This window comes from Elephas maximus, chromosome 9 (assembly GCF_024166365.1).
Source record: "Elephas maximus indicus isolate mEleMax1 chromosome 9, mEleMax1 primary haplotype, whole genome shotgun sequence".
Classification (NCBI taxonomy): domain Eukaryota; kingdom Metazoa; phylum Chordata; class Mammalia; order Proboscidea; family Elephantidae; genus Elephas; species Elephas maximus.
The window spans coordinates 102,317,329-102,343,819 of record NC_064827.1 but is presented as its reverse complement, the minus strand read 5'-3'; the positions used below and the strand labels follow the sequence as shown (position 1 = coordinate 102,343,819).

The 26,491-nt window shown below is 43.1% G+C and overlaps 1 protein-coding gene across 5 annotated transcripts in view; it reads right to left on the bottom strand.

Moving 5' to 3' along the window:
- Positions 1 to 26,491, bottom strand: part of NTRK2 (neurotrophic receptor tyrosine kinase 2) — a 447,441-nt gene that overhangs the window by 104,177 nt on the left and 316,773 nt on the right. For 4 of the 5 annotated variants that reach the window (XM_049895347.1, XM_049895350.1, XM_049895349.1 and 1 more), the window contains one exon: positions 5,189 to 5,361. In XM_049895347.1, coding sequence (XP_049751304.1) covers positions 5,189 to 5,361 — 173 coding nt within the window. Of the gene's footprint in view, positions 1 to 5,188; positions 5,362 to 26,491 lie in introns of those variants that run through there. The other variant, XM_049895351.1, reaches the window with a different exon arrangement.

Genomic DNA, 26,491 nt, shown 5'->3' with positions numbered 1-26,491 from the left:
ATGAATACACTGGATTTACTATGCTACAGTTTTTGGAAAGTATGATTTTTAATTAGGGAAGGAGCCTGGGGCATAGGAACAAGGAAAACATATTTCTTCTCTGAGACCTCAGCTGAATTCAGCTTCTTCTCCTCCCTTCACAGTAGATCTGACAGGACAGTGTGCAAAAGCTATCATCATCCTCTGCCCTACCACCTATGAACAAGAAAAACTTTGCTGACACAGGACGACACATGAGAGTGATTGCCTCTGAATACCGTGGATTCACTCCCATGTTCCTGATCTCACCTAGCGCTCTCTCACCTGGCATTCTCTCACCCACACAATCACAGGAAAAGCAGAGAATGTGGGTCAATCCTGGCAAAGGAGAACTAAGTCACACGTGTATCCACAGGATAGAGACAGTAAAAATGATCCAGACGGTATAAACCATGTGATAACATTGCTAAAAACAGCAGTACGCTCTCCCCCTTCCACTGTTCCCTCGGTGATTGACTTATTACTTAAACTGCACAGTTTTGGAATCTTCCAGTGGATGAGTGAAGCTACTGAAGCTCGTTTCTGTGGCTACCCCCTTTTCAAGGCCCCTGGAAACTGGGGAGGGGCCGAGAGGTCTATTTGAACCATAACACAAAAGGAGTAACTTCCCCAGGATTCATACCACAATACAAAGGCAAATGTGGCAGAGAACACAATACAAAGGCAAATGTGGCAGAGAACACAATACAAAGGCAAATGTGGCAGAGAGCAAGGGCAGTGGGGGCAACATTCATGGAGCACCTCCCACCACAACAGTCCTCACACTAGACCTCAAATTAGATGTTATTATACCCCTTTCACAGGTGAGGAAACTGAGGTCAGTGAGGCAGGTGATTTACTCAGACTATGCTGCTGGAAAGAAATGGAGCTGGGATTTAAATCAAGCATGGGCAGCCTCCAACATCTTTCCTCTTCCCCCTAAATTACTCTACTTCCCAACACACTGCAGACAACACAGTTGGTAATCTCTCAAAGATGAAAGATAGCTGTATTGTAAAGATAATAGCATGTTAGAGCCAAAAGAGGCTGAGGGAGGATCTAGAAAAGGGGTGACTGAGGTGAAGTAGGCTAAGACCTGCCGTAGGGGCCCAAGTATGTAGTTGATGCAGGTTAAGGCAAAGAGCCAGGTGTCTTGGCTCTTCTCAGTGTTGGGACCTTTCTACCTTTGGTTCATAGCCTTAAAAGGGCACTTCCACACGCGCTCCTGCTTAGTGCAAACACGAAGGATCACTTGGTTTCCTTCGCCAGGGAGTATCTAGCTCAGTGTTTTCTTCTCTCCCTTGGTCGGTATAGGATGAGAACTCTCATTCAGGGCCCATCAGGCTGACCACTGATTTTCTCCATCCAATCAGCTGTCCTTGTGATTTCTCTATTGAAGTGGCCAATATACTCAGAGAAATCATTATTAGCAGAATTCAGGCTTCCGTTTACTAAATATTTCCTATTCACTCCCACATTAAAAGTTTCCTATATTACTCTTATTCAGTCCTCACAACCACCCTCCCAGCTCAAGATGATTATCAGAGCAGCCAAGAGACTTGCCACGTTCATTGGGCTAAGGACTACAGAGCTGGGATCGCCTTCAGCTCTGTCTGGAGGTCTAAAACACTGCTTGTTCCATTATACCACATTGCCTCCTCAGTAACATCTAATACAAGCACTTATCTTCACTATTTCAATACAGCTTCGCTTTTCCTCCTATGCTATGCTCTCTCTACATTCTCTCTCACTTGTTCTATCTTGTGGCGCCTCCCAGTCCCTGTAGCCACCATCTGAGAGAGGGGCTTCCCGAGACGCCACCACTGAGCCGAAACCCAATTAGGCCAATGCTAGAAATCCAAGTGACATGAATCCCATGTAATAACCCAAAGACTCCCTTTTATAATCAACATTTTCTCTTCCTTGCCTTGGCTGAGAGTTTGCTTTCTTCTAATGATGCTGCTAGCTACAGACCCTGCAAGTTGAAGCTGTCTCTTTTTCCATGACCTTAAACCTCCCCTTGACCCTGAATCTAACTGGTACTATTACTCTCCCCTTTCTGTGTTAATCCTGAGTCCTCAGGGGTCCTGTCAAATGTTGTTTACCTCCTTCCTTTTAAAGATTTGCTCTTGAGACTCCATTCTTTTCACAGAGATCTTCTGACCTGTTGACCCTCAGGTTATTCTTTCTATCCTCAAATAAGTCCAAATGCCTTGCCCTGACCTTTAAGGTCCTCATGTATTGGCCCCCAGCCACCTCTCTCATCTTCTCCTACAACTCTCTCTCCCCCTTGCTTATTTCTTTCCAGCCACACAGACCCACCCTGTAGTCTTCGCTTTTACCATCTCCTCTGCATGGTACCCTGACTCCAGGTAACTACATGATTAGCAACCTCATTACATCCAGGTCTCTGCTTAATGTCACCTCATCAGAGAGACCTTCACGGCCACCCTATCATAAACAGTCCCCTCATTGCCTACCTCTTCTCCTTGCTGTATTTTTCTTTATTGCAGCAATAGCTATCCCACATTACATTACTGATCTCTGTATTCATTTATTGTGTATATTCTTCTACTAGAATGAAACCTGCATGACGGCAGGCAACAAGGCTGCTTCAGTTCCTGCAGTATCCCCACTGCTTGGTAAACATCAGGTATTCTGTACATATTTGTCAAGTGAATTGATAAATGCATGAATGCATAAATCCGGGGCTTGGAGACCTGGTAGAAGGGAGAGAGAGGGCTTCTTCTCCCTAATTTTTGGCATTCATCCTAAGGGACTTCACAGACCCCTGAAATCTTTGGCTCTAACCTTCACTTCCATGTCATCCCCATTAACATGCTCAGAACTGTTATATTCACCACAGCCGACACCAAAAATAAATAAATCGGTTGCCATTCAGTCAATTCCAACTCAGCGACCCTATAGGACAGCGTAGAATTGCCCCATAGGGTTTCCAAGGAGTGGTGGGTGGATTCGAATTGCCAACCTTTTGGTTAGCAACCTGAGCTCTTAACCACTGCACTTCTAGGGTTCCAAAATAAGTCAAATGTCTTTCTTCTAGTCTCCTGTTCATGGGACCCTGAATATTCTCGTAAAGTGTCGCAAAATCCTGCTCATTGGAACAATGCAAAATTTATGAGATTCACCTCTGATGGGCCCCCAGTATTGCTAAAAAGTATTTCGACTAAATATCTAGCTATTCTTTTTCATATTCTTTAGCAGCTATTCCCAACTTTAACCATGCTTCTGAAACCCTCTACTACATGCTTCTTCATCTCATGGTCAACACATCATTTAGTCTCCTCCTTTTTCTAGAAAACATGTCTTTATCCACTTTTTCTTCCTGTTTCTGAGCCAGAGTTTCCACTTTTTCAAAGATTGGACCCTTCACCTGTGATCTGGATCCTGCCTTCAAGAGCTTTTCAATTAATATCCAATTGCTTCGATTTTTCAGTATCTCCTTCTACAGTTGCTCCTGTAAACTGAACTCTCCATCCTAAGAAGAAAACCTTCTCTTGACCCTGAATCTATTGTAGTATTCGCTATCTCCTTTTTGTGCCGATATTCTTGAAAGAGTAGTTTTTAGTCCTTGTCTCCACTTCCTCAACTCCCACTCACTCCCCAGCCAACCCCAGTCTGCCTCTCTTTCTCATCACTTCACTAAATCCACACTGGTCTTTGTTGTTTCATGTACAGGATAGTATTACTCTTCAAAAGATGATAACCACCCTCTCTTTCTTGAAACTTATGCACTTGGTTACTCTGAATTGTTCTGCCTCTGGGGATATTCTTTCTCTTTCCTGTGTTTCAGCCTCTGCTTACCCATTAGATGTTGATATTCCTCAAGGTTCTCTCCTTGGTCTTCTTTTCCTCTCATTCTATTCTTCCTAAGCACCCTCTCCCTTTCCTCCTGAATCAACCATCACCCCCCAAACCTATAACTGACCACTCCTCTCAAGTCTGTAAAATGGCCTAATTCCAGCTGCTTCTGAGCTCCAGACTCATACTCTCACTTCTTCACTGAATATCTCCATCAGATTTTCCTATAAGGTACCACAAACTCTACCTGCTTGACACAGAACTTGGTTTTTCCTCTCCTAAATATGCTGCTCCTTTTAGATCCCCCATTTTAATAAATACCATCACCATCCACGAAAACATCCACATCCGAGATTGAAAGTTATCATTAAGTAACCCTTTCACCATCCCATTCAATTCCATCTCTCCCCGAGTCCTGACCTCTCTGCTTTCACATATTTTTTGTCTACCTCCTTGTCTCCACCCCCTTTCACACTGATATCTCCCAGGCCCTCTTCTAGGCTGACATATTTCAAGAACCTTCCATGTGGTCCTCTTTTTTCAGCATCTCTACCTGTGATCCCTTCTCCATGCCTTTCCTGGAACTACCATTTCATAACGTATGTCTGACCTGTTGCTTCTTTGCTTGTGAGACTCCACAGAATATTCTTTGCCCACAGAATGAAATATAAACATATAACCCACTTAACTGACCATGGCTCACCTTTTCAGCCTCTCCTTCTCCCCAGCTACTTGCCCACTTCCCCTCCTCCTGTCCACTCCATAGTCTGGTAACTCCAGACTCCTTACTTTCACCTGACCAGACCTTTTCCTGTGACCCCTTGGTACCTTAGCTCTTGCTCTTCCCTTTGACTTGAATAACACCCATCCTTCTCTTATCTACTTGGCCAACCCCTACAGATCCTCTACGGCCCATCTCAAATGCACTTGCCACATGTCACTTAGTACTTAGACTTCTTCACGTTATCACTTTATTCCTTAAGTTGCTTTTTTTCTTCTTTTTTTAAATGACTGTCCACTCCATCTCTAACCCTGACAAGACTGTGATAGCCTCAAGGGAGCCCTGCGTGTCATAGTTCTCTGAATCCCAGTAACAAGTACTTAATAAATGCAGGTTAAATCAAGTCAGATCATTAGCATCACATTATATTGAGTCAGTTGATTAAGAAAAATGAGCATTGCTGTGGCCTAAATTCCTTTCTCTATGACATATGTTGGTGTCGTCACCAGGAGAGGCTGCACCAGGGAAGGGTCCAGGGGCCCCTTTGTCCTTCCCAGGAATTCCCCATCTTCACCCTCAGGCTGCCTGAGCTGTGAAGGCCTGGTCACCTCCCACCTACCCCTGTACCTGAGGAACTTGTTGAGGTCCCCGTGCTTCATGTACTCGAAGACCATAATGAGTGGGTCACCCTCCACGCAGACGCCATAGAACTTGACAATGTGCTCATGCTGGAGGTTGGTCAGCAGCTCGGCCTCGCGGTGGAAGTCCTTGCGTGCATTGTCGCTGGCATCCTTCAGGGTCTGGGGAGGAGGAGCAGAGAGGGCAAAAAACCACACACCTTAAACCAAGCTCTTCAAAAGGAAGGTTGCATCAAGAAGGAATTACTTCAGTGGGCCTTAGGGTTCCTAATGGGAAGGAGTCCTAGCTTTTTTTTTTTTTTTTACACAAAAAGATTGGAAAATGGCCTAATTCCTGAGGAAAGGCTGTTTGTATTAATAATGGAGGAATACTCCCTTATGGGTATATGGAGATTTACAGTTTATGAACCCCTTTCACAGATGTTCTCTCATTAAGTTACACCATTAACTCTTTTTATGGGCTTCATCCGTTTTAACCTTTCTCTGGACCTAACTTCCCTGGGTGGTGCAAACAGTTAATTTATTAGCTGCTAAACTTTTTTTTTTTTTTAATTGAAAGATTGGAGACTCAAGTCTACCCAGAGATGGCTCAGAAGAAAGGCTTGGCAACCTACTGAAAATTTTGCCATTAAAACCCCCCTGAGCACAGTTCTACATTGTCACACATGGGTCTCCATGAATTAGAATCGACTCAATAGCAATTGGTTTTTGGTTCTGCCAAAAAGAGTTATTGTCATGAACTTCTCTCCCTGCTGGTGCCTGTTCTACTTTCTATGATGCTATGGGCATCTCACTTCTGCTCATCTAAGATTTTTCATACTTTATATTATGGATATATTCAGTAGAAAGAAGAGTATAAGGAACCCTCATGTACCTTTCTTCCAGCCTCAACCGTGATCCTTTTGTCTATTTTTTTTGTAACACTTTAAAAACCTGTCTCCATCTTTTGCCCACACCCACTGCTAGCTCAGAAAACATCCCTGCTCAGTGAGCTGCAAGAAGCCAGCCAAACTGCCAAGACAGAGATGCCCGGGATCATGGTGGCTGGTCTCTGGCCCCTTTAATTCATTGCTTAAGCCACTCTGCCACCATGGTGTCACAGGCAGGGCAAAGCTGGCAGTTGTGGGTGGTGCATGCTGAATACGTGCCCTGTGCCAGTTACTGTGCCTGAGCTGTGATGGCATCCAAGAAGAAGCCAACCCAGATCCTGGCCTCAGGTGAACACAGGCAAATACTATAGAGACATAAGCCACATGTAAACAACTATAATCCAAGCTCAAAAATGCAACGCTCTGAGTGATCCAGCTTCCTTGCATTCCTCTCCAGCTTGATCTCTTGACACTTTTCTCTCAAAACCTGTGCTTCCACCTTGTGAAATATCCACCGCTACCCAAATGGTATGGGGCCATGCCTCCCTGGCTTTGCACGTGCCCTTCCCTCTGCCTGCAATGTTGTCCAGGAATGGCCACCTGGTGTGGTAGGCTGGATAATGGCCCCCACAGGTGTCCACATCCTAATTCCCAGAACCTGTAAGTATGTTACCTGACATGGCAAAAAGGACTTTGCAGATGTGGTTAAGTTAAGGATCTTGAGATGGGGAAATTGCCCTGGAGTATCCTGGATTACTCAGGTGGGTCCAAGGTAATTACAGGGGCTCTTTTTTTTTTTTTTTTATAAGAAGGAGGTAGGATTTTCAGAGTTACAGACAGTAGATATAAAGACAGGAAACAAAACAAAACAAAACAAAACAAAACCCACTGCCATTGAGTTGATTCCAACTCATAGCGACCCTATAGGACAGAGCAGAACTGCATCTTAGAGTTTCCAAGGAGCGCCTGTGGATCTGAACTGCCCATCTTTTGGTTAGCAGCTGTAGCTCTTAGCTACTATGCCACCAGGGTTTCCAAGACAGGATCAGAGGTCAAAAAAGGAGAAGATGTTATGATGCTGGTTTTGAAGATTGAAGAAGGGATCACGAGCCATGGAATGTCGGAATGGCAAGGAAATGGATTCTCTATTTCCTCTAGAAGTTGGAAATGGCAAGGAAATGCAGCCTCCAGAAGGAAATAGCCCTGTTGACACCTTGACATTGTTGTTTGTTGCTGTCGAGTCCACCCCCAACTCATGGTGACCCCATGCACAATAGAACAAAAAGCTGTCCTGTCCCATTCCCATGCTCCGTTGCAGATCAGATGATTGTGGTCCATAGGGCTTTCACTGACTGAGTTTTAGAAGTAGATCATCAGTCCTTTCTTTCTAATCTATTTTAGTCTGGAAGCTCCATTGAAATCTGTTCAGCATTAGAGCTGAACAGATTTCAGTGGACAGGTGGTGGCTAAGTATGCAGTGCACTAGCTGGGAATAAAAACCTGGGTCTTCCACGTGGAAGATGAGCACCGCTGACCCACCACCTATTAATTAGCCGTTGGATACTATTCACCCCAAGAAGGGATGGTGACCTTGAGGGGAATTGCTGAGCCTTCTTGAGGGCAGGCAGCATTTCCAGGAACTGGAGAAGTAAGTACTTCATTCCTGCTGGGCATCTGGGGACTCGCTGCCGAGTCCACCACAGGACGAGCTGTCATTAAGCAGTTCGCCATGCCCAGAGCTGCTCTGTACACAGGCATGCACTGATGGACAGGCAGAGGCTGCACTGGGGGAGCAACAAGAAAATATTAAGACGGTGGAGGCAGTAGCAAGATCACAAAGCATTTCCTGCTACAATCTCCAGAGGATCTAGCATGTTCACTAACCGCCTTTAGCAGGACTGAAAACTCTCTCCTCACTCATGACCAGACCCAAAGTAACAGAAATTATGGGTGATTTTTGTTAGGCCAGAGGCAATATCTTCTTATGCCAAATTTTGGATATAACATTAAAAAAAAAAAAAAAGTCTGGTGATGGGGTTCACCAATTGCACTCTAGGCACCAGTTGCCATTGACTTGTCTCCAACTCATGTGATCCCATGCATGTCAGAGCAGAATTGTGCTCCATAGGGTTTTCACTGGATGATTTTTCAGAAGTAGATCACTAGGGCTTTCTTTCAACGCATCCCTGGGTGGGCTTGAACCTCTAACCTTCCTGTTAGAGGCATTAACCATTTGTACCACCCATGGACAGAAGTGTTCCTAAAAGCACTACCAGTTTGCTTTAAAAAGTGAACAGACTTGGGTCAGCAAGTGCTCAGAGAGGCTATTAAGCTTCAAAAGGGCCATTGTCATGGAGAGCACACATTTCTTCATTTATAACCAAGGACCAGTGGCTGAGGATCTGGGGGTGTAGGTCTCTGTGCCCTTGAAGCTAAGGAAACTGTTGTTGTACTCATCAAAATTAAACTCATTTGCTTCCCTGTTGCACAGGGCCAAGGAATGTGCTTATCTTGATGATCTGTTTAGGTTGGCTTTATTCATGGGTGTGCTTTTAGCTGAGGTCACTGGTGACAGGACCATGAGTAGGGGGCCAATTCTACGGCAGCTAACGACAACAACAATGCTTTTAGCTATTTTTTTATGCAACAACTGCTTGTTTTGCTGAACTTCTGGGTAGAAAAATAAGGTGAGGCAAGGAGATGTACATGGAGGAGATGGAAGTAGTCATTTTCCTTTCAAATTGGCTGGGTCCTTCCCATAGGCCCAGGGATCAACATATACACATCAGAGCACTTCTCAGACTTGGACTTCCATATGATTTTGGGACGTCTGTGTCCACTACCACCCTTGACACCAGGAAGTGTATCATGCTCACCTTTTTAATCACTGGCTGCCTAGCTTAATGTCAGGCCACTTAAAGAACCCCTGATAGATGAAGTTTGTGCAAAGTAGAGACAAAAGAGTGTGAAAAAGGAACGAAAAGTGAATGTTCACCTGGAAAGGCAGAATGAGAACATGAGCCCAAATAAGGAATGGAAATGAATGAAGGACCTGGAAAAGAAAGCAAGTGGAAGTATGCAAGGTTTGCAGGAAGGACCACCCCAGGCGCTCTTTCCTGGAGAGCTGGCCCTCTGCTATTGTGTTCTTCCATTCAAACAGCAAAACCTTACGCTGGTGGCGGTCAAACAGAAGGCGTTCTAGCTCAGACACAAAAGATCTGGGTTCAAATTCTGGCTCTGCTCTGGACCTCTCTGGACTCCGTTTTTTCTTCTGTAAAATGAAAATAACAATAGCATCCACTTCACAAAGTCACTGGGAGGATACTGTGAGATAGTGTAAGTTGGCATCTGTCATGGATTGAATTGTGTCCCCCCAAAATGTGTCAACTTGGTTAGGCCATGATTCCCAATATTGTGTGGTTATCCTCCATTTTGTGATTGTAATTTTATGTTAAAGGGGATTAGGGTGGGATTGTAACACCTTTACGCAGGTCACATCCATGATCCAGTGTCAAGGGAGTTACCCTTGGGTGTGACCTGCACCTAAGCCTTCCCCTGGAGCTGACGCCCTGAATTTGGACTTCTAGCCTACTAGACTATGACAGAATAAACTTCTGTTTGTTAAAGCCATCCACCTGTGGTATTTCTGTTATGGCAATACTAGATGGCTAAAACAGCAGCTAACTAAAAAGTTGGCAGTTCAAATCCACCAGCTGCTCATCAGAAACTCTACGGAGCAGTTCTACTTTGTCCTATAGAGTCACTATGAGTCAGCATCAACTCAATGGCACTGGGTTTGGTTTGGTTTTGGTATGATGTTAGAAGCTATGTCACCAGTATTTTAAATACCAGCGTGGTTACCCATGGTGATCAGGTTTCAGAGGAGCTTCCAGACTAAGACAGACTAGGAAGAAAGGCCTCATAATCTACTTGTGAAAATTAGCCAGTGAAAACCAATTGGATCACAACAGAATATTGTCCAATACAGTGCTGGAAGATGAGCCTCCTAGGCTGGAAGGCACCCAAAATACTGTGGCCATAACAATGGACTTGCCTGTGGACATGAGGTAGCAGCCTCCCTCATTAACAATTCCCTCCACTTAAGTTTCATTTTGACAAGCATATTTTTCCCATCATTGAGCATTGCTATTTTCTTATTCCCACTGTCTGCTTTGTAGCTTCATACTAATGATTGTGAAGATGGTGTAGGACTGGGCAATGTTTCGTTCTGTTGTACGTGGGGGTTGCCATCAGTTGGATTCAACCCGATGGAACTAACAAAAAAGATTTTGTGTGTGTGTGTGTGTGTGTGTGTGTGTGTGTGTGTGAGAAAGAGAGAAAGAGACAGAGACAGAGAATGACAGGCAGCTGGGTAGAGAGTTAGAGTGGGAGAGAGAACAGGGGTTTTCTTTTCAGGGCACCAGCCTGAGAGAGTTAACAAGCATTGAATATTTCCACTTCCCAAAATACTATGGAAAGAGAGCAGACTCTTAATGCAGTGTCAAAATTAAGTGTTGTTGGATTTAAGAGTAGAGATTTCACTAGCCATGGCGTAATGGCATCTCACAACTGCATCTCAGAAACCTGGCCTCATCTTATGTGCCCATCCATTTTCACATTTGGGTCTTCTTTTCTAAATTATGATTCAACTCCATTTTAAGAGATTCAGAAAATACAGTGAGAATGAGTTGGGCAAAATCATCTTTTGAATTTGGCACTCTAAAGATTGGGTTTCTAAGGGTGGAACCATAGCCAGACAGCAATCAGAAGCTGGAAAATCCTGCTATCAACACTGATTTATAAAAATCATCTCTGTTCTAGTACCATGACTAATTGTCATTTCCTCAGTTAAGCAAGCTTTGGCTGGCCCCTGAGTCTTCTTGGCAATGTACTGTGGCCATGGACATGAGGTGGCAGCCTCCCTCACTAACAATTACCCCCACTTAAGTTTCATTTTGATAGACATATTTGCCCCATCATTGAGCATTGCTATTATCTTATTCCTACTGTCTGCTTTGCAGCTTCATTTCTTCTTACTCCTGGTGAACTTCCTGACACTCTGAAGCTGTCGTCCTTTCTGAAGCCATTCTCAAGCCATTCTCTGGATGGTAGGTCTCATCCAGAGCTACCAAGACTCTGCCTGGAATGCACATTGATTCCGAGGTGGAAGAATGGAGTGGCATGAAATAAATTTCAGCATAGAACCAAGAAACTAGTGAAGGTGAAATACAAGTAAGGAAAAATAAAAAAGGAAAATCAATGTTCATGTGAAATGCTTCACCAAAATATTAACACTAGAGGCGGAGCCAACATGGCACTATAGATAGAAGCACCATGCCATCCTTCTGCAGCAAAGACCTGAAAAACTAAGTAAAACAGATAGAATTGCCAATCTTGAAACCCTAAGCATCAAATGAAGGGATAAAGAATTTGATCAAGCATTGAATAGAATAAGAAAGTGACAGAGAACAGAGAACAAGGAGAGCTAATGTGGCATGGCTTCACCATCTTGGCGCACAGCCACCAACAACCCTAGACAGGGAGTATGAGAAGTAAACTTCATGAAGTTACCAATAGGAGACATAGCACTTGGTAACCAGCAATACATGCTTTCCCACCCTTACTCTTCTGCCCTGTATGATGCCTCCACTGCTTTCCAGTGGGCCATGGTTGCTCAGTTGGAGAGACACCAGCTCACTGCCACCCCGAGTGTGCCTGCCCCACCAGCAGCACCATATTTTTTATTTTTCTTTCCCTTTCCCTTTCTCCCTTTTACTTCTCCCTCCCACCTAGGCCCTGAGCTGTCCCCACCCCTTCCTGGTGGGCTGTGCTCCCACCCAGAGAGAGAGGCTCCAGTTCACCACCACCCTGGTTCTGCCCTGATTCCAGCAGTCAGGTCCCTCAGTGTCACTTTTTGTTTTTGTGGGGTTTTTTTGTTTCTTCACTCTCTCTCCCTTCCATTCCTTTCTCCTACCCACCTAGCCCCATATGCCACTTCTGCCCCTTCTCAATGGGCCCTGCCTCACTGCTTGGCTAGAGAGCCACCAGCACCTGGCCTCCTGGGGTTGTCCTACCCACACCTGCCGGCTCCCAACATACTGCCTTTTTTTTTCCTTTCTTTTGCTTCTCTTTCTTCTTTCTCTCTCCCACCTACCTCTGCAAATCACATCCTTTCCTTTCCCTCCTGCCTCTCTGCATCACCTGCTGAGTGCCATGCCTTCGAGCAGCACCTGCTCAGGCCTCCAGCCCCAGATCTCACTCTGCAACACCCTCCAGCCCCACCCAACTGAGTCCTGTGCCCCCAAGCAGCACCAGCATGGACCTCCAGGCCCGTGGATCCTGCCCCATGCTGCCCCTTGGTCCCACCCCACTGAGAGCTACACCCCTGAGTGGCACTAGTGTGAACCTCCAGACCAGTGGACCCCACACTGCAGCACCAGCACCAGACCTGCCCCACTGACCACAATTCATGCCACAGACAAATGGCAAAAGACACATCCCCACCCCTACTCCCCCTGCTGGACCTGCCCTGCTGCACCATAGCTGAGCAATTGGCCATGCCCATCTGAACAAATTGGTAAGAACTATCATGCCCACAGATGAGCAAGCAACAAAACATCCCCACCTGCCTGCCCAGACATAATCAAATAAAACAAAAAAGCAGGACAAAACAAACAAATCAACAATCAGTAAATGAAGAAAATAATTCCTGAATGTCTCGGAGATAGGAGACAATATCAAAACATAAAAAAAAAAAAAGACAGGATGGCTCCAGTAACTGACCAAAATAAAACACCAGAAACTTTCAGTAGAAGAGAAGGCACTGGAACTACCTGACAGGGAATTCAAAAGTCTAAAATTCAGGGCTCTTCAAGAGATTAGGGAAGAGATCAAGGAAAATACATACAAAACTAAGGAAAAAATAAACAAAATCATGGAAAATATAGACAAAACCAGGGAAACCACAAAGTAATGGAAAAATTCAGGAAAATAACACAAGACCAAAATGTCAAAATAGATAAGCAATCAGAAATCCAACAGGTAAACAACAAAATTTCAAAAATGGACAAATGCAGTAGAAGGTTTTAGGAGCAAATTTGAAACAACAGAAAACAGGATTAGCAAAACTGAAGACAAAACCCTAGGTACCACTTTGAGGAAAAATTAGAGAAAAGACTAGAGAAAAATGAAGAAACCTAAGAACTATGTGGGATGCAGTTAAGAACAAAAGTTTGTGTGTGATTAGAATTCCAGAGCAGGGGGACAAAATGGAAAACATAGACAAGGTTAATGAAGATTTGCTGACAGAAAACTTCCCTAATATCATGAAAGATGAAAAGCTGACCATCCAAGAAGTTCAATGAACCCAATAATGTCAGATAACAACCTGAACATGGGACACAGACAGTATCAGCCAGATGAGGAAATGCTCACGATCACTAGCCATTAGAGAAATGCAAATCAAAACTACAATGAGATACCGTCTCATCCCAACATTACCAGCACAAATCAAAAAAACAGAAAATGACAAATGTTGGAGAGGCTGAGGGGAGATTGGAACTCTTATGCATTGCTGGTGGGACTGCAAAATGGTACAGCCATTTTGGAAAATGGTATGGTGCTTCCTTAAAAAGCTAGATATAGAAATACTATAAAAAAAGAAATACTATATGATTCAGCAATTCCACTCCTGGGAATATATCCTAGAGCAATAAGAGCCATCACGCAAGTAGGCATATACACACCAATGTTCATTACAGCATTATTCACAATCGCAAAAAGATGGAAACAACCTAAGTGTCCATCAACAGATGAATAGATAAACAAACTATGGTACATACACACAATAGAATACTGCACAACAATAAAGAACAATGATGAACCTGCGAAACATATCACAACGTGGATGAATCTGGAAGGCATTATGCTGAGTGAAATAAGCCAATCATAAAAGGACAAATGCTGTATGAGACCATTATTATAAAAACTCATGAAAAGGTTTACACACAGAAATAATCTTTGATGGTTACGAGGGAGGGGAAGTGCAGGGAAGGAAAAACACTAAATAGACAACAGATAAGTGGTAACTTTGGTGAAGGGTAAGACAGTACACAATACTGGGGAGGTCAGCACAACTTGACCAAGGCAAAATCATAGAAGTTTCATAGGCACATCCAAACTCCCTGAAGGACTGAGCTAGTGGGCTGAAGCCTGGGGACCACGGTCTCAGAGGACATCCAGCTCAAATGGCATAACGTAATTTATAAAGAAAATGTTTTACATCCTACTTTGGTGAGTAGCATCTAGGATCTTAAAAACTTGTGAACAGAAATCTAAGATATACTCTACTAGTCTCCCATCTGGAGCAAGTGAGAATAAAGAACCCAAGAACACAAGGGAAAGTTTAGTTCAAAGGATTACTGGACCACAACTACCACAGCCTCTATCAGACTGAGTCCAGCACAACTACATGATGCCCAGCTACCACCACCGGCTGTTCTGACAGGGATCACAACAGAGGGTCCCAGGCAAAGTGGGAGAAAAATGTAGAGCAAACTTCAAACTCAAAAAAAGACCAGACTTACTGGTCTGACAGGGACTGGAGACAGCCCAAGGATATAGCCCCAGATACACTTTTAACTCAGTTACTGAAGTCACTCTCAAGTTCACCCTTCAGCCAAAGATTAAACAGGTCTATAGATTTTTTTATAGAACAAATAATAACACACGTAGTCCAACAATGTGTACTAGGCTAAATGGGAACACCAGCCCAAATGCAAAGACAAGAAGGCAGGAAGGGGCAGGAAAGTGGGACGAACGGAAATGGGGAACCCAAGGTAGAGAATGGGAGAGTGCTGACACATCACGGGGTTGGCAACCAATGTCACAAAGCAGTATGTGTATTAATTATTTAATGAGAAACTAATTTGTTCTATAAACTTTCACCTAAAGCATGATTAAAAACAAAAAACTTTATTATCGCAAATCTCTAGGATACGGCCTCACCTTCCCAAACCCCAAATACACGTAGAAACACTCTAGCATTCTTCAAAGAAATACATGTAGATAACTCCGAGGAATAATTCACCTACCCACTCATGACTTACACACAAACCAGTATATCCTCTCAACTCACAACACACAAAAATATATGTACATATTAAGGCTAATGGGGAACTAGTAGGAGAGACAAGAGGTTTTATTTGAATCACCTCTTGGTATGATTGTAGAACTGGACAAACGACCATGCATTTCAAAATATGGGTGGTTTAGGAGAGACAAGGTAAAACACAGGTTGTGTCCTTTTTTATGCTGATCTCACATGTTTTAAGAGATCATAGAAACAGTGTCTTTGTTAAAGCAAAAAACAAAACATAGAAAAGATTACCATGGCAAGACCTCACTATGCCCAATGCCCACCACAGTGCTTAAAGCATAGAAGTCAACGAATAAACTCCCCTACCACAATGCCTGAGAATGTTTGGTTACCATGCTTTAAGTTCCCCTGGGTCAGGATCATTGGGGTAAGATCTGTTGTTAATGGAGAACCTTTACTCTTGTGCTGTCATGCACTGTCCAGTATGTCATCCACCAGCCACAGGTGACTATTGACTAGTCCGAACTGAGATGTGCTGTAAGTATAGCATACACACTAGATTTTGAAACTTGGTGTCAGTAAAATAACATAAAATGTCTCATTAATATTTTTATGTCGATGATATGTTGGAATGATAATATTTTAGATATGCTGAATTAATACATATTAGTAAAATATATATTTTTACTTTTCTAATGTGCTTACTAGAAAATTTTAAATTACACATGGGTCTTGCATTTGTGGCTCACTCGTTCTTCGGCATGTTGGAAAATATTTCTAAAATACAAAATTGAAATAGAATTAAAGTAGACATCCTTCTTCTAAGGTGCTCCCAGGAAATAATTAGCCAATTATTTAGAGTAAGCCTTAGTCACAATGCTACACGATTCTTCTAACACACAGGGTCTTCCCTACAGAAAGGTAGAGGAAGCTTCTATTAAACTCTTATAAAAGTGAAATTGGGAGGCATGCATTTCAATAAATTCAGTGATAGGAAGAGCTTGATAGAAATAAAATCTTAGAAACTAATGAGCGTGCAATAGGTGGCTCCCCAACTTTCATATAAATGTAAAAATTAAAGAATCGTATGACAATAATAATGTCCTCAAACACTCAGATAGTGTTCATTGACCAGAAACTGACACTCTGTATGTATCAACTCACTTAATTGTATGTGACCAGCCTTTGAAAAGACTTTAATTATCTACCAAGTGACAGGCTCAAATACGAGATATCATAGCCAGGGTGTTGACTGATGCTATCTTTATTTTCACAGGTGTGCTGATTCTTAATGCTCAGAATCTAACAAGTAAACCATCCAAAGGGAAACACAAGGTTAATTTCTAATTCTCATACTTCAAAATACTTGTGATAATCTTGGTGATAAAGTTGATGATTTATGCTAGCATATTATATCAAGTTGAGTACAGATGCTAATTCTTTGGAAGACAGGAACATAATTCATTGTAACAGGCATATTAAAGAAATATTGAACAAATAGGGTGAATCAGAAGTTGATACCCATGATGGACAACTGCAATGTGTTTATAAACTTTAAACACACAAGCATTAAGTTGTCTGAGACCAATTTCCTTAGACATAAAAGTGCTGGTAAGGTCATGGACAATATTCTGTTGTGATCTATAAGGTTTTCATTGGCTAATTTCTGGAAGTAGATCACCAAGCCATCTTAGTCAGGAAGCTCTGCTGAAACCTGTCCGTCATGGGTGACGCTGCTGGTATTTGAAACACACTGGCATAGCACCATACAAACCACAACAAAAACAAGGGAAATCCTCAATGAGATGGACTGACACAACGGTCACAACAATGGGCTCAACCGTAACAATGATCATGAAGATGGCGGAGAACCTGGTGATGTTTCTTTCTGTTGTACGTGGGGTTGCCATAAGTGGGAGCCAACTGTATAGCAAATAATAACAATGGGATCACAGTGGACTTGATTGTGAGTGGGCTGTCAAGTTAAAGTAAATAAAAGAGCAACACAACTACTGCAATATATTATGTTTCAGAGATACAAAGGTGGGGAAAGAATTCTTATCAGCCCTGTGGGGCAGTTCTACTCTGTCCTATAGGGTCGTTATGAATCGGAATCGACATGACGGCAGTGGGTTTGGCTTATGTTTTGTATCAGATGAGTCTTTGTTAGAGTGAAATATTCTGTTTTGGTTTTAACTTTTCTGAAAAGATGTAGATAAACTGAAGATATAAGCCAGGAAATAAGGTCATTAAAATGATTAACAAGACAAAAAACAGATCCCTGACTGAAGGTTAAAAGTTGAAGTTACTTGGGAAAGGGATATTGATTAAGCAACTTAATAAGGGACTTACCTAACTCAAGGCCATCAGGGATAATTACCAAAAAAAATGTTCCTCTCCAGCCCACAGCACACGCACACGCACGCGCGCGCACACACACACACACACACAGGGCAGAAAAGAATGCGCTTACACTAAAGAACAATAGAAATCTATTAAACATAAGCAATAATGTCTAGACAATAAATGGCTCTTAAGCCTTTTAACAAGTCACTATTAAAAGTTCTAGGATTTCTGTCCCTAGAGATTTGTAAAGATAGAGCTCATAATCAGTGTTTTCTGCAACATTGTGTTCTATTAAGATATGGATATCATTTATTTTTTTAGGGCAACATTGGCAAATGTCCCCTTAAATGCACTAACCTTGTCATCATTAATTTCCATTTTGCTGGGACAAGAAATTGGGGAGGACACACAGGAAGAGGGAGGAGTGGGAGAAGGACCTGACAATTAATCAATGTGAGCACTGATATGCCCACTGTCATAAAAAAAAGAAAGGAAGAAAGAAAATAGTCATCTATTCTAGAAACAAACTTGCCTGGGTAAAGCACCTGAGTTGATGAATACTTGGTACTCTTTCTCATAATTTTTTTTCCCGTTGTTTCAGAACTGGAGAGAATGAGCTTGCCTTTTTGAGTACTTATACCTTCCTTATAAACCCTGGTGGCGTAGTGGTTAAGTGCTACAGCTGCTAACCTAAGGGTCGGCAGTTCAAATCCACCAGGCACTCCTTTGGAAACTCTACAGGGCAGTTCTACTCTGTCCTATAGGGTTGCTAGAAGTCGGAATGGACTTGATGGCACTGGGTCTCACTTTCCTTATACATATCTGAGAGAAGTGGCCCTAGTTGGTTCCTTTCTCATAAGTGGCATTACCTGTGCCACGTGACCACCCTGGATGACCAGACCACAGACAGGTACCTGACCTGGGATGGCCAATTGATGTGCTGGCTCTAGCTGTAAATAGCCTCCCATGAAGACTGTGCAACATTGCAGATGACTACTTGGAATAATTGGATGCATAATATACTCCTTCGTGAGGAATCTGAATGTAAGTAATAGAGACAGCGTGAGCCATAGTTGGTATGGAAGCAGAACCCAAATATTATGGAGGAGCTGAGACATCTGCACTATATCAGCAAGGAAGCCTAGAGGAGAACTCCTGAAGTCTCCTGCTGAGATAATGAAGAAGGGATAGTCATAAGGGTGATATCAGATCATGAGTAAAATTTTGGATCTCAATTATTCCAGTCTCAGTGAGGCCCAGAGATACTACAGTTTCCATTTGAATTGGTCATCTTTCATTTTTGCCTTCAAGATAGATCACTTCCCCTTTTCTTTTGGCTATAGCGTCTCTAATACTCTTTGGGGAATCAATACTTCCTCAACTTTAGCCCATGTGATTTGGGTATAGTTGACCCCATCTTCCATTTCTAGGGGTATGTGACCCAGGCCTGGATAATTGGAATATTCCATACCTCTGGCCAGAGTGCCTAGTGACACAACCCAAGACAAGCCAATAAGAGACAGTCTTTAGACATTTGGGACTATTGGGAAAGAGGAGCTCTCCCTCCCTCTCTCTATCTTTTTTTTTTTTTTGGCTTGTCTAAGCCCTGAACCATTGCTGCCAATTCTCTACCACAACGTGGGGAGAACCTGCCTGAGAATGAAGCCAATATAGAGGAAAGAGGAGCCAAGAGATGAAGAGTGGGAGACAGAAAAGAAGAGAACAGAATAGGAGAGAGGGAAGGAGAGGAGGGGGGGAGACAGAGAAAGGGAGAGGAGAGAAGAGGGGAGGGAAGCGGAGAGGGGAGGAGAGGGAAGAAGGAGAGGAGAGGAGAGAGAGGAAGGAGAATTGTTGATTCCCTAGATCCAGCTATGCCTGAAGCTATTACACTCTTGTTTTCCAGTAACGTGAGCTAATAAATTTTCTTTTGCTTAAACCACCTTGAGTTGGGTTTCCAAGGAACATCACATTGTTCTTCTTGTGAAAGTTGATTATGATGTATTACTTATATTCTCCTGTGGCCAAAACGTTCACTCAGGGTTCCAGTTTTTCTTATTTCCATCTTTTGCATTAAATTTCTTCTTGGGGAAATATGAAAGTGTTTTTTCATCCTTGCATACGTATGAGCTTAACTAGCCCACTCCTCTGTATTACCTGATAGGAGCCTTGGTATTACAGTGGCTAAAGTCCTCGGCTGCTAACTGTATAAAAAAAACTGTATAGTGATTCAATAATTTCTACAATGAATTCTCATTAGATTACATTATTCAATATATATCATCTTTACAGTTCCTTTCAGCTATAAAATTCTATGACTATCAATAGGTCATCAAATCATTTCCTTTCTAGCAATACCAACTGCCAACACTTTATTGAGAGAGTTAGTCTCTCCAGCCATTCATCCATCTCTCCAACCACCAGCCACCCATCCTTATATCCCTTCATTCACTCAACAAGCATTTACTACCTTACTACATATTTAAAAAAAAAAAAATTTTTTTTTTTTCTTTACTACATATTTAGGTGAGCCCTCGTGGTGCAAATAGTTAAGCATCTGGTGCTAACTGAAAGGTTGGTGGTTTGAACCCACCCAGCAACTCCACAAGAGAAACATCTAGTGATCTGCTCCTGTAAATATTACAGCCAAGAAAGATCTATGGGGCAGCTCTACTCCGTCACATGGGGTCACTATACATTGAAAATCGACTTGACAGCACCTAACAATGACTACATAATTGGGAGCAGTGGTGGGTCAGTGGTAGAATATTTGCCTTCCAGTGGGGGACTTGGGTTCAAATCCCAGCTAATATATCTCATGTACAGTCACCACCAATCTGTAAGTGGAGGCTTGCTTTCTGCTATGATGTTGAACTGGTTTCAATGGAACTTCCAGACTAAGATGGACTAGAAAGAAAGGCCTGGCGATCTACTTCTGAAAATCAGCCAGTGAAAACCCTATGGCTCACAGCAATTTGATCCACAACCATTTCTTGGTGTTATGCATGGGGTTGCCATGAGTCTGGAGCTAAAAACAACTACGTATTTGGCAACGTGGTAAAAGTTATGGCTCCCACCCTCAAGAATATGCCATGCTAACAGAGGAGACAGACATTCACATAATTCATTAAAGAGGCCTCATAATACGCATATAATTAAAAAAAAATGACAAATGCTATGAAGGACAAATGCAGATGCCTTTTTTTTTTTTTAATAGTATATAATGGGGAGAGCTGATCTACATGGGGCAGAATAAAGGGGGAAGTCTTCCCAAAAGGGGCAGCTTAACAAAAGCTGGAGGACAACGAGCAGTACCTGGTGTCATAGATTGAATTGTCTCCCCCCAAAATGTGTGTCAGCTTGGCTAGTGCATGATTCCCAGTATTGTGTGGTTGTCCACCATTCTGACATCTGATGTGATTTTCCTGTATGCGGTAAATCCTGCCTCTATGATGTTAATGAGGCAGGATTAGAGGCATTTATGTCAATGAGGCAGAACTCAATCTACAAGACTAGGTTTTATCTTAAGTCAATCTCTTTTGAGATATAAAAGAGAGTATTGAGCAGCGAGGAGAGGGACCTCACACCACTAAGAAACAAGCTCCAGGAGAATTGTAGATCCTTTGGTTCTGGGGTCCCTGCGCTAAGAAACCCCTCGACTGGGAAAGATTGATGACAGGGACCTTCCCCCAGAGCCGACACAGAGAGAAAGCCTTCCTCTAGAGCTGCCACGCTAAATTTGGACTTCTAGCCTCCTAGACTGTGAGAGAATAAATTTCTCTGTGTTAAAGCCATCCGCTTATGGTGTTTCCGTTATAGCAGCACTAGATAACTCAGACACCCGGATAAAGGATCTGGGCTGGGGCCATTCCAGGCCCAGGAGTGTCAACAGTGTGTTGGATGGTACTTTGGGGCTGCCTCATGTCAGGTGTCAGAGGATTTATCAGTTAGTTAACTTTTCCAATACCCTTGGTGTAGATTCGTAATCATTTCTTCTGTTGACAAGAAAGAATTCAGAAACATGACAAACAAAAATTCTAAATTGGATCCTGAAGAAAAAGGGCCTGGCTGAACTCAGATTTCATCAGTTCTTATTTCACCAAATCTTCTTCCTGTACAGCCCTTTGACTCCGTTTTAACTCACACCTCCAGGAAGTCATTCAACTCACTGGGCCTCGCTTTTCTCATCTATAAAACATGAAGCCTGAACTATATTTACAACTTCTTAGGTCTCTTAGGTCTTTTTAGGAAGAAATGCCTGGCGATCTACTTCTGAAAATCAGCCACTGAAAACTCTAGGGACCACAGCAGTCCGATCCACAACCTGATCCTGGGGATGGTGCAAGACCGGGCAGCGTTTTGTTCCGCTGTGCACGGGGTCACCATAAGTCAGGGGCCAATTCGAATACAAGCCAACAACAGCAAAGAGGTGTTTTTAGTACTTGAATTTATGCTTCTAGAAATCCATTTGAGTTACTGGGTGTGGGTTGGGGGTGGGGGATGGGGCAGCCGTGAATCCTGCAAAGAACACTTGTGGTTATATTTAAGAAAACAAAAATCCGCATGCATTCATAGTACAAGGAAGTGTAGGAGGAACTGTTGCTACTGAAATGCAGCTTGGATGGAGCCAAAAATAGCTAATGCATCCAGGGCTAAGGCAGGGAAACTGCGATGAAGCGTTTCCTTGGCAATTGAGTTACTTAAAGGTAAAGCAACTCAGTTCGATCAAAGACTGGTTTCTCTCTTCTCATCCTCGCTAGAGGTTCTTCAATTGTAATGCTCTGTAAAGGGGGAAAAAATGGTTGACAAATCCATTTTACTAAAAAAACAAAGGTCATCAAAAATATCAAGAAAAGGTCAATCTAGTTGGATCAAAACAAGCAGATACACCAGCGGGAGAGGCACACACAACCCCACATGTGCCCTGCACGTGCCTCAGGATGGACTCCAGCCCAAGCCAGTTCCTGTGAGCCCCTGGAGCCCTTATACCACTGGGGGCAGCGACATCAGAATTTCCAGGAACCTGACATCTGTCACTGTGAACGTCAAGTCTTGGATTTCAAACCCGAGTCAGCTACTTCTGGAGAAGGAAAAAGGACAATAGCTGCCATTTCTTAGCATGCATAATCCATGCTGCAGGGGTTGCTAGGCAACGAGCAGAGGCTGTCAAACATCCCTGGTGCCGCCAATGGGAGTGTCCCTGGAAGCAGTGTTCAGATGGTTTCATTCCTAAAGGGTCCTTTCATTGTGGTCAGGGGTGCGCTGTAGACATTTTCCCCCAAGGCTCATTTAGATGGTCTTTGAATACATTTCCCATTGGTCAGTGGCCCTATGAAAAGTCAGGTCCAGCTGGCAAGAGAAAGCTCTAAGCAAAGGCCTGGGTGTCATTCTGACCCCCTCCAGCCCTTATGTGACTGCAGCTTCTGGTCCCAGAAAGTTAAAATGGGGATCCTCTCGGAAGCTTGACATCTATCTAGCACATAAGCAAAACCTCTGATTTCAACAAAAATTCACATTCAAGGTCATTGAGATGAGGATTCATGGGTCTCTGACCATGAAGTTAGGATGAACTTTTAGGCTACAGGCACTTTGTCCTCATTATTTAATATAATGCTTTTACTTGCATTTTAACAAGGGTACTGACGAAGAGTCAGATTCTGTTTATTTATTTATTTTTTAGCCATGCTGATTAAAAGGCAAACACTCATCGTAGATAATTAAATTGCAAACATTTATTTGGCAAAGGAGTCTCTGGGTGGTGTAAACGGTTAATAAGCTCAGCTGCTAACTGAAAGTTTGGAGGTTCCAGCAGATCCAGTCCAACTAGAGGCATTTTGGAAGAAAGGCCTGATGATTCACTTCCAGAAAATCAGCCACTGAAAAGCCTAAGGAGCACAATTTTACTCTGACACACATGGGGTCAACATGAGTCAGAGTCAACTTGATGGCAACAGGTTTCCGGTTTGGGTATTTGGCAAAGCCATGTGTCCTCGGTCCAGTTCAGAGGTTGGATTAGGGCAATGACTGGGATTTAAACCAGAGGGGTGCCCCATCAACAACGGTGAGGGATGCACTCAGACAGAAGGGCACCGAGGGCAGGGCCGCTGGAACGGGGTGCGTTCTCTTCCACGGCCAGTCCTGTGACCAGCAGCTAAACACTGCTGTCTGCCTGCTAAGCCTTCAGGATTGCTAGTATTGTTTTAGCCCTGAAGTCCTCCTTTAGCACATGATTGGAAGGAAATGTAATATATGGGTTGAGGGTGTCCCAGATTTAGCTATGCCCTTTCCTTAGGGCATTGAAGAAGTATAGTGAAGTAGGCACAGAATAAGGAATGGTATTAAAATAAACCACCACCCGTCTGTCAGTTTCTCATACTGTGGTGGCTTATGTGTTGCTACGATGCTGGAAGCTATGCTCCCAGTATTTCAAGTACCAGTAGAGTCACCCATGGTGGACAGGTTTTAGCAGAGCTTTCAGACTAAGACAGACTAGGAAGAAAGACCTGGTGATCTGCTTCCAAAATTAACCAACAAAAACCCTATGGATCACAACAGAGTACTGTCCAATATAGTGCTGGAAGTTGAGTCTCCTAGGTTGGAAGGTACTCAAAATACACAGAGGCCACAGCAATGAACTCACACATACAATGGTCACGAAGATGGCACAAGACGGGGCAACATTTTGTTCTGTTGTCCATGAGGTCAGCACGAGTCGGAGCTGACTCAACAGCCACTACAACGACAGTAAGATGAAAGGCTGTATCCACTGAGAAATATTTTTGAATCTATCTCTGTATCTGGCTGAGTTCTCTCTGCCACTTCTATGCTGTCACCTGGGATTCCCTAATGTCCCAGGAGGTTCCCCTTTCGAAGTCTTCCACCTTGGAGCAACATGAAGTGAATTCAGAGCCTGAAGGCCGGACTCGTTGGGTGGCCCCCAAGTAGCAGTGGTAAGCAGGGGCCTAGAACGTAAATCCATGGCCTTTAGGCTATGTTAGGACTAGAGTCCCCGGATGGTATAAATGGTCAGTGCTTGAGTGCTAACTGAGAGGTTGAAGGTTTAAATCCACCCCGTGGCACCTGAGAAGAAAGGCCTGGTGAGCTCCTTCTCAACAATCAGCCACCGAAAACCCCTGGAGCACAGTTCTACTCCGACATACACTGGTGGCCATGAGTCGGAGACGGCTCGAGGGCAGCTGGTTAGGTTAGAATTCCCTAAGAAGCTCCCAGTTCTATCATTTTATCAGTTTATGGATCTATAAATAAACAGGCACCTTTTGGTCTCATTTATCCAAAAAGAGAGAGAGAAGAAGCAAAAAGCAAAGACTTCAGACATAACGCTGCCAGTGTCTGAACATTTTGTGCTAAAAAAAAAAATGTCTTTTTGAGTAAATTAAAACAGAAGCAATAGCAGCAGCAGGCATTAGACATGCCCAGAATCTCTGCGGAATCCATAATTTCCATACTTAAAATCCATCCACAGCCATGTCTACTCCGCTCGACCCTGATCCTTGCGTCTCCTTGGGCTCCTCTCTTCTGTCTCACTCTCCCCGCTCCATTTGCCCATCTTGGTGAGAGTATGTTTATTTGATAGACCTTCTGTTTAGGTCTGTTCTTTAGTCACCTCAAAGTGCAGGCTTCATGAAGCTTGAGAGTCTAAGGGTGTCTCTGGCACCCAGGTTAGCTACTTTTGATGAAAAGGAGAGCAAGTGCACAATTTTTCTATTCGGACAAACATGACAGAAACTGTTTAGTCTACGGGATGGGTACATTCGAGGATAATTGTATTTCTCTCCTCAGTTACCCGCTACACACATCATGAAGGATTTTAGCAAAATGTACAACAGTAACATAATATATACGTGATTTTAAAAAAAAATGAAAAGTTGTCCTGGTAGTAACAAATGTCACACATACAAATATTGTGTGCTTGACAGAAACAAAACAAAACTCAAATTCATAATCATCTTAATAGCCAAGAAGTTATATCTTATCACAATTTAAGGATAGCCATGTTCATATTCATTTTACACTCCATTCAGTTTATAAATGTATGCCTCTTTTAAGTGTTTTACATGTATTATCTCATACTCTGATGTTTTTTTTTTTATCTTGACAATGTATTTTAAAACATTTATTGAAATCTTTTGTGCTATTTTTGTTAATTCTTATGTTTTTAGAAGGCTCAGTGGAAATTTTATCCCTTTTAGTAATGTTTATTTCAAATGAAGACCGGGTTTCCTTTTTGAGTTTAGAGAGAATTGACTATGATGGACTTTCAGATGTCTTTTATTTAATAAGAATATTGTGTCTCCTAGGGATGGTGAGGAGTCCTTGGTGGTGTAAACAGTTAATGTGCTCAGCTGCTAACCTAAAGGTTGAAGGTTCGAGTCCACCCAGAGGCACCTTGGAATATAGGCCTGGTGATCTACTTTTCAAAAATCAGCCATTGAAAACCCCATGGAGCTTATCTACTCTGACACACGTGCAGTTACCATGAGTTGGAATCGACTTGATGGCAACTAGTTACTTAGGGATGATGGCATAAAAGACACCACCCAACCTGGGTCTGCCCTGGCTTTTGCTGAAGTCATGTTTAGATGTATAAAATCCTGGGACCTTGGACACATTTGGGGGGAACAAATGTGTAAGGTGTAAGAGAAGGCCTCAGTGGAACAGAAGCTTAGAGGAGAAGTGACATTCACAGTTCTCCCTTTCAGAACCTTGACACGAGATCCGCTCCAGCTGAGTTTGGCACAAACCTCCCGGAAGCAACCAAGAAATCTGAGGAGACAAGGTTGAGTCTCCAGAACTCAGCTGCTTAGCTGGTTGGATTCTGTTTGACCTCACTGACCTCCCTACAACAATTTACTCAGCATTGACTTGGAGGAGTTGCTCAGAGCTTTTCACCACCTGCAGGTGGGTAACTTGCCCCTAATAGTTGGATGTGCCCCTCATATCCTTCTGACTGTCCATTTAGTTA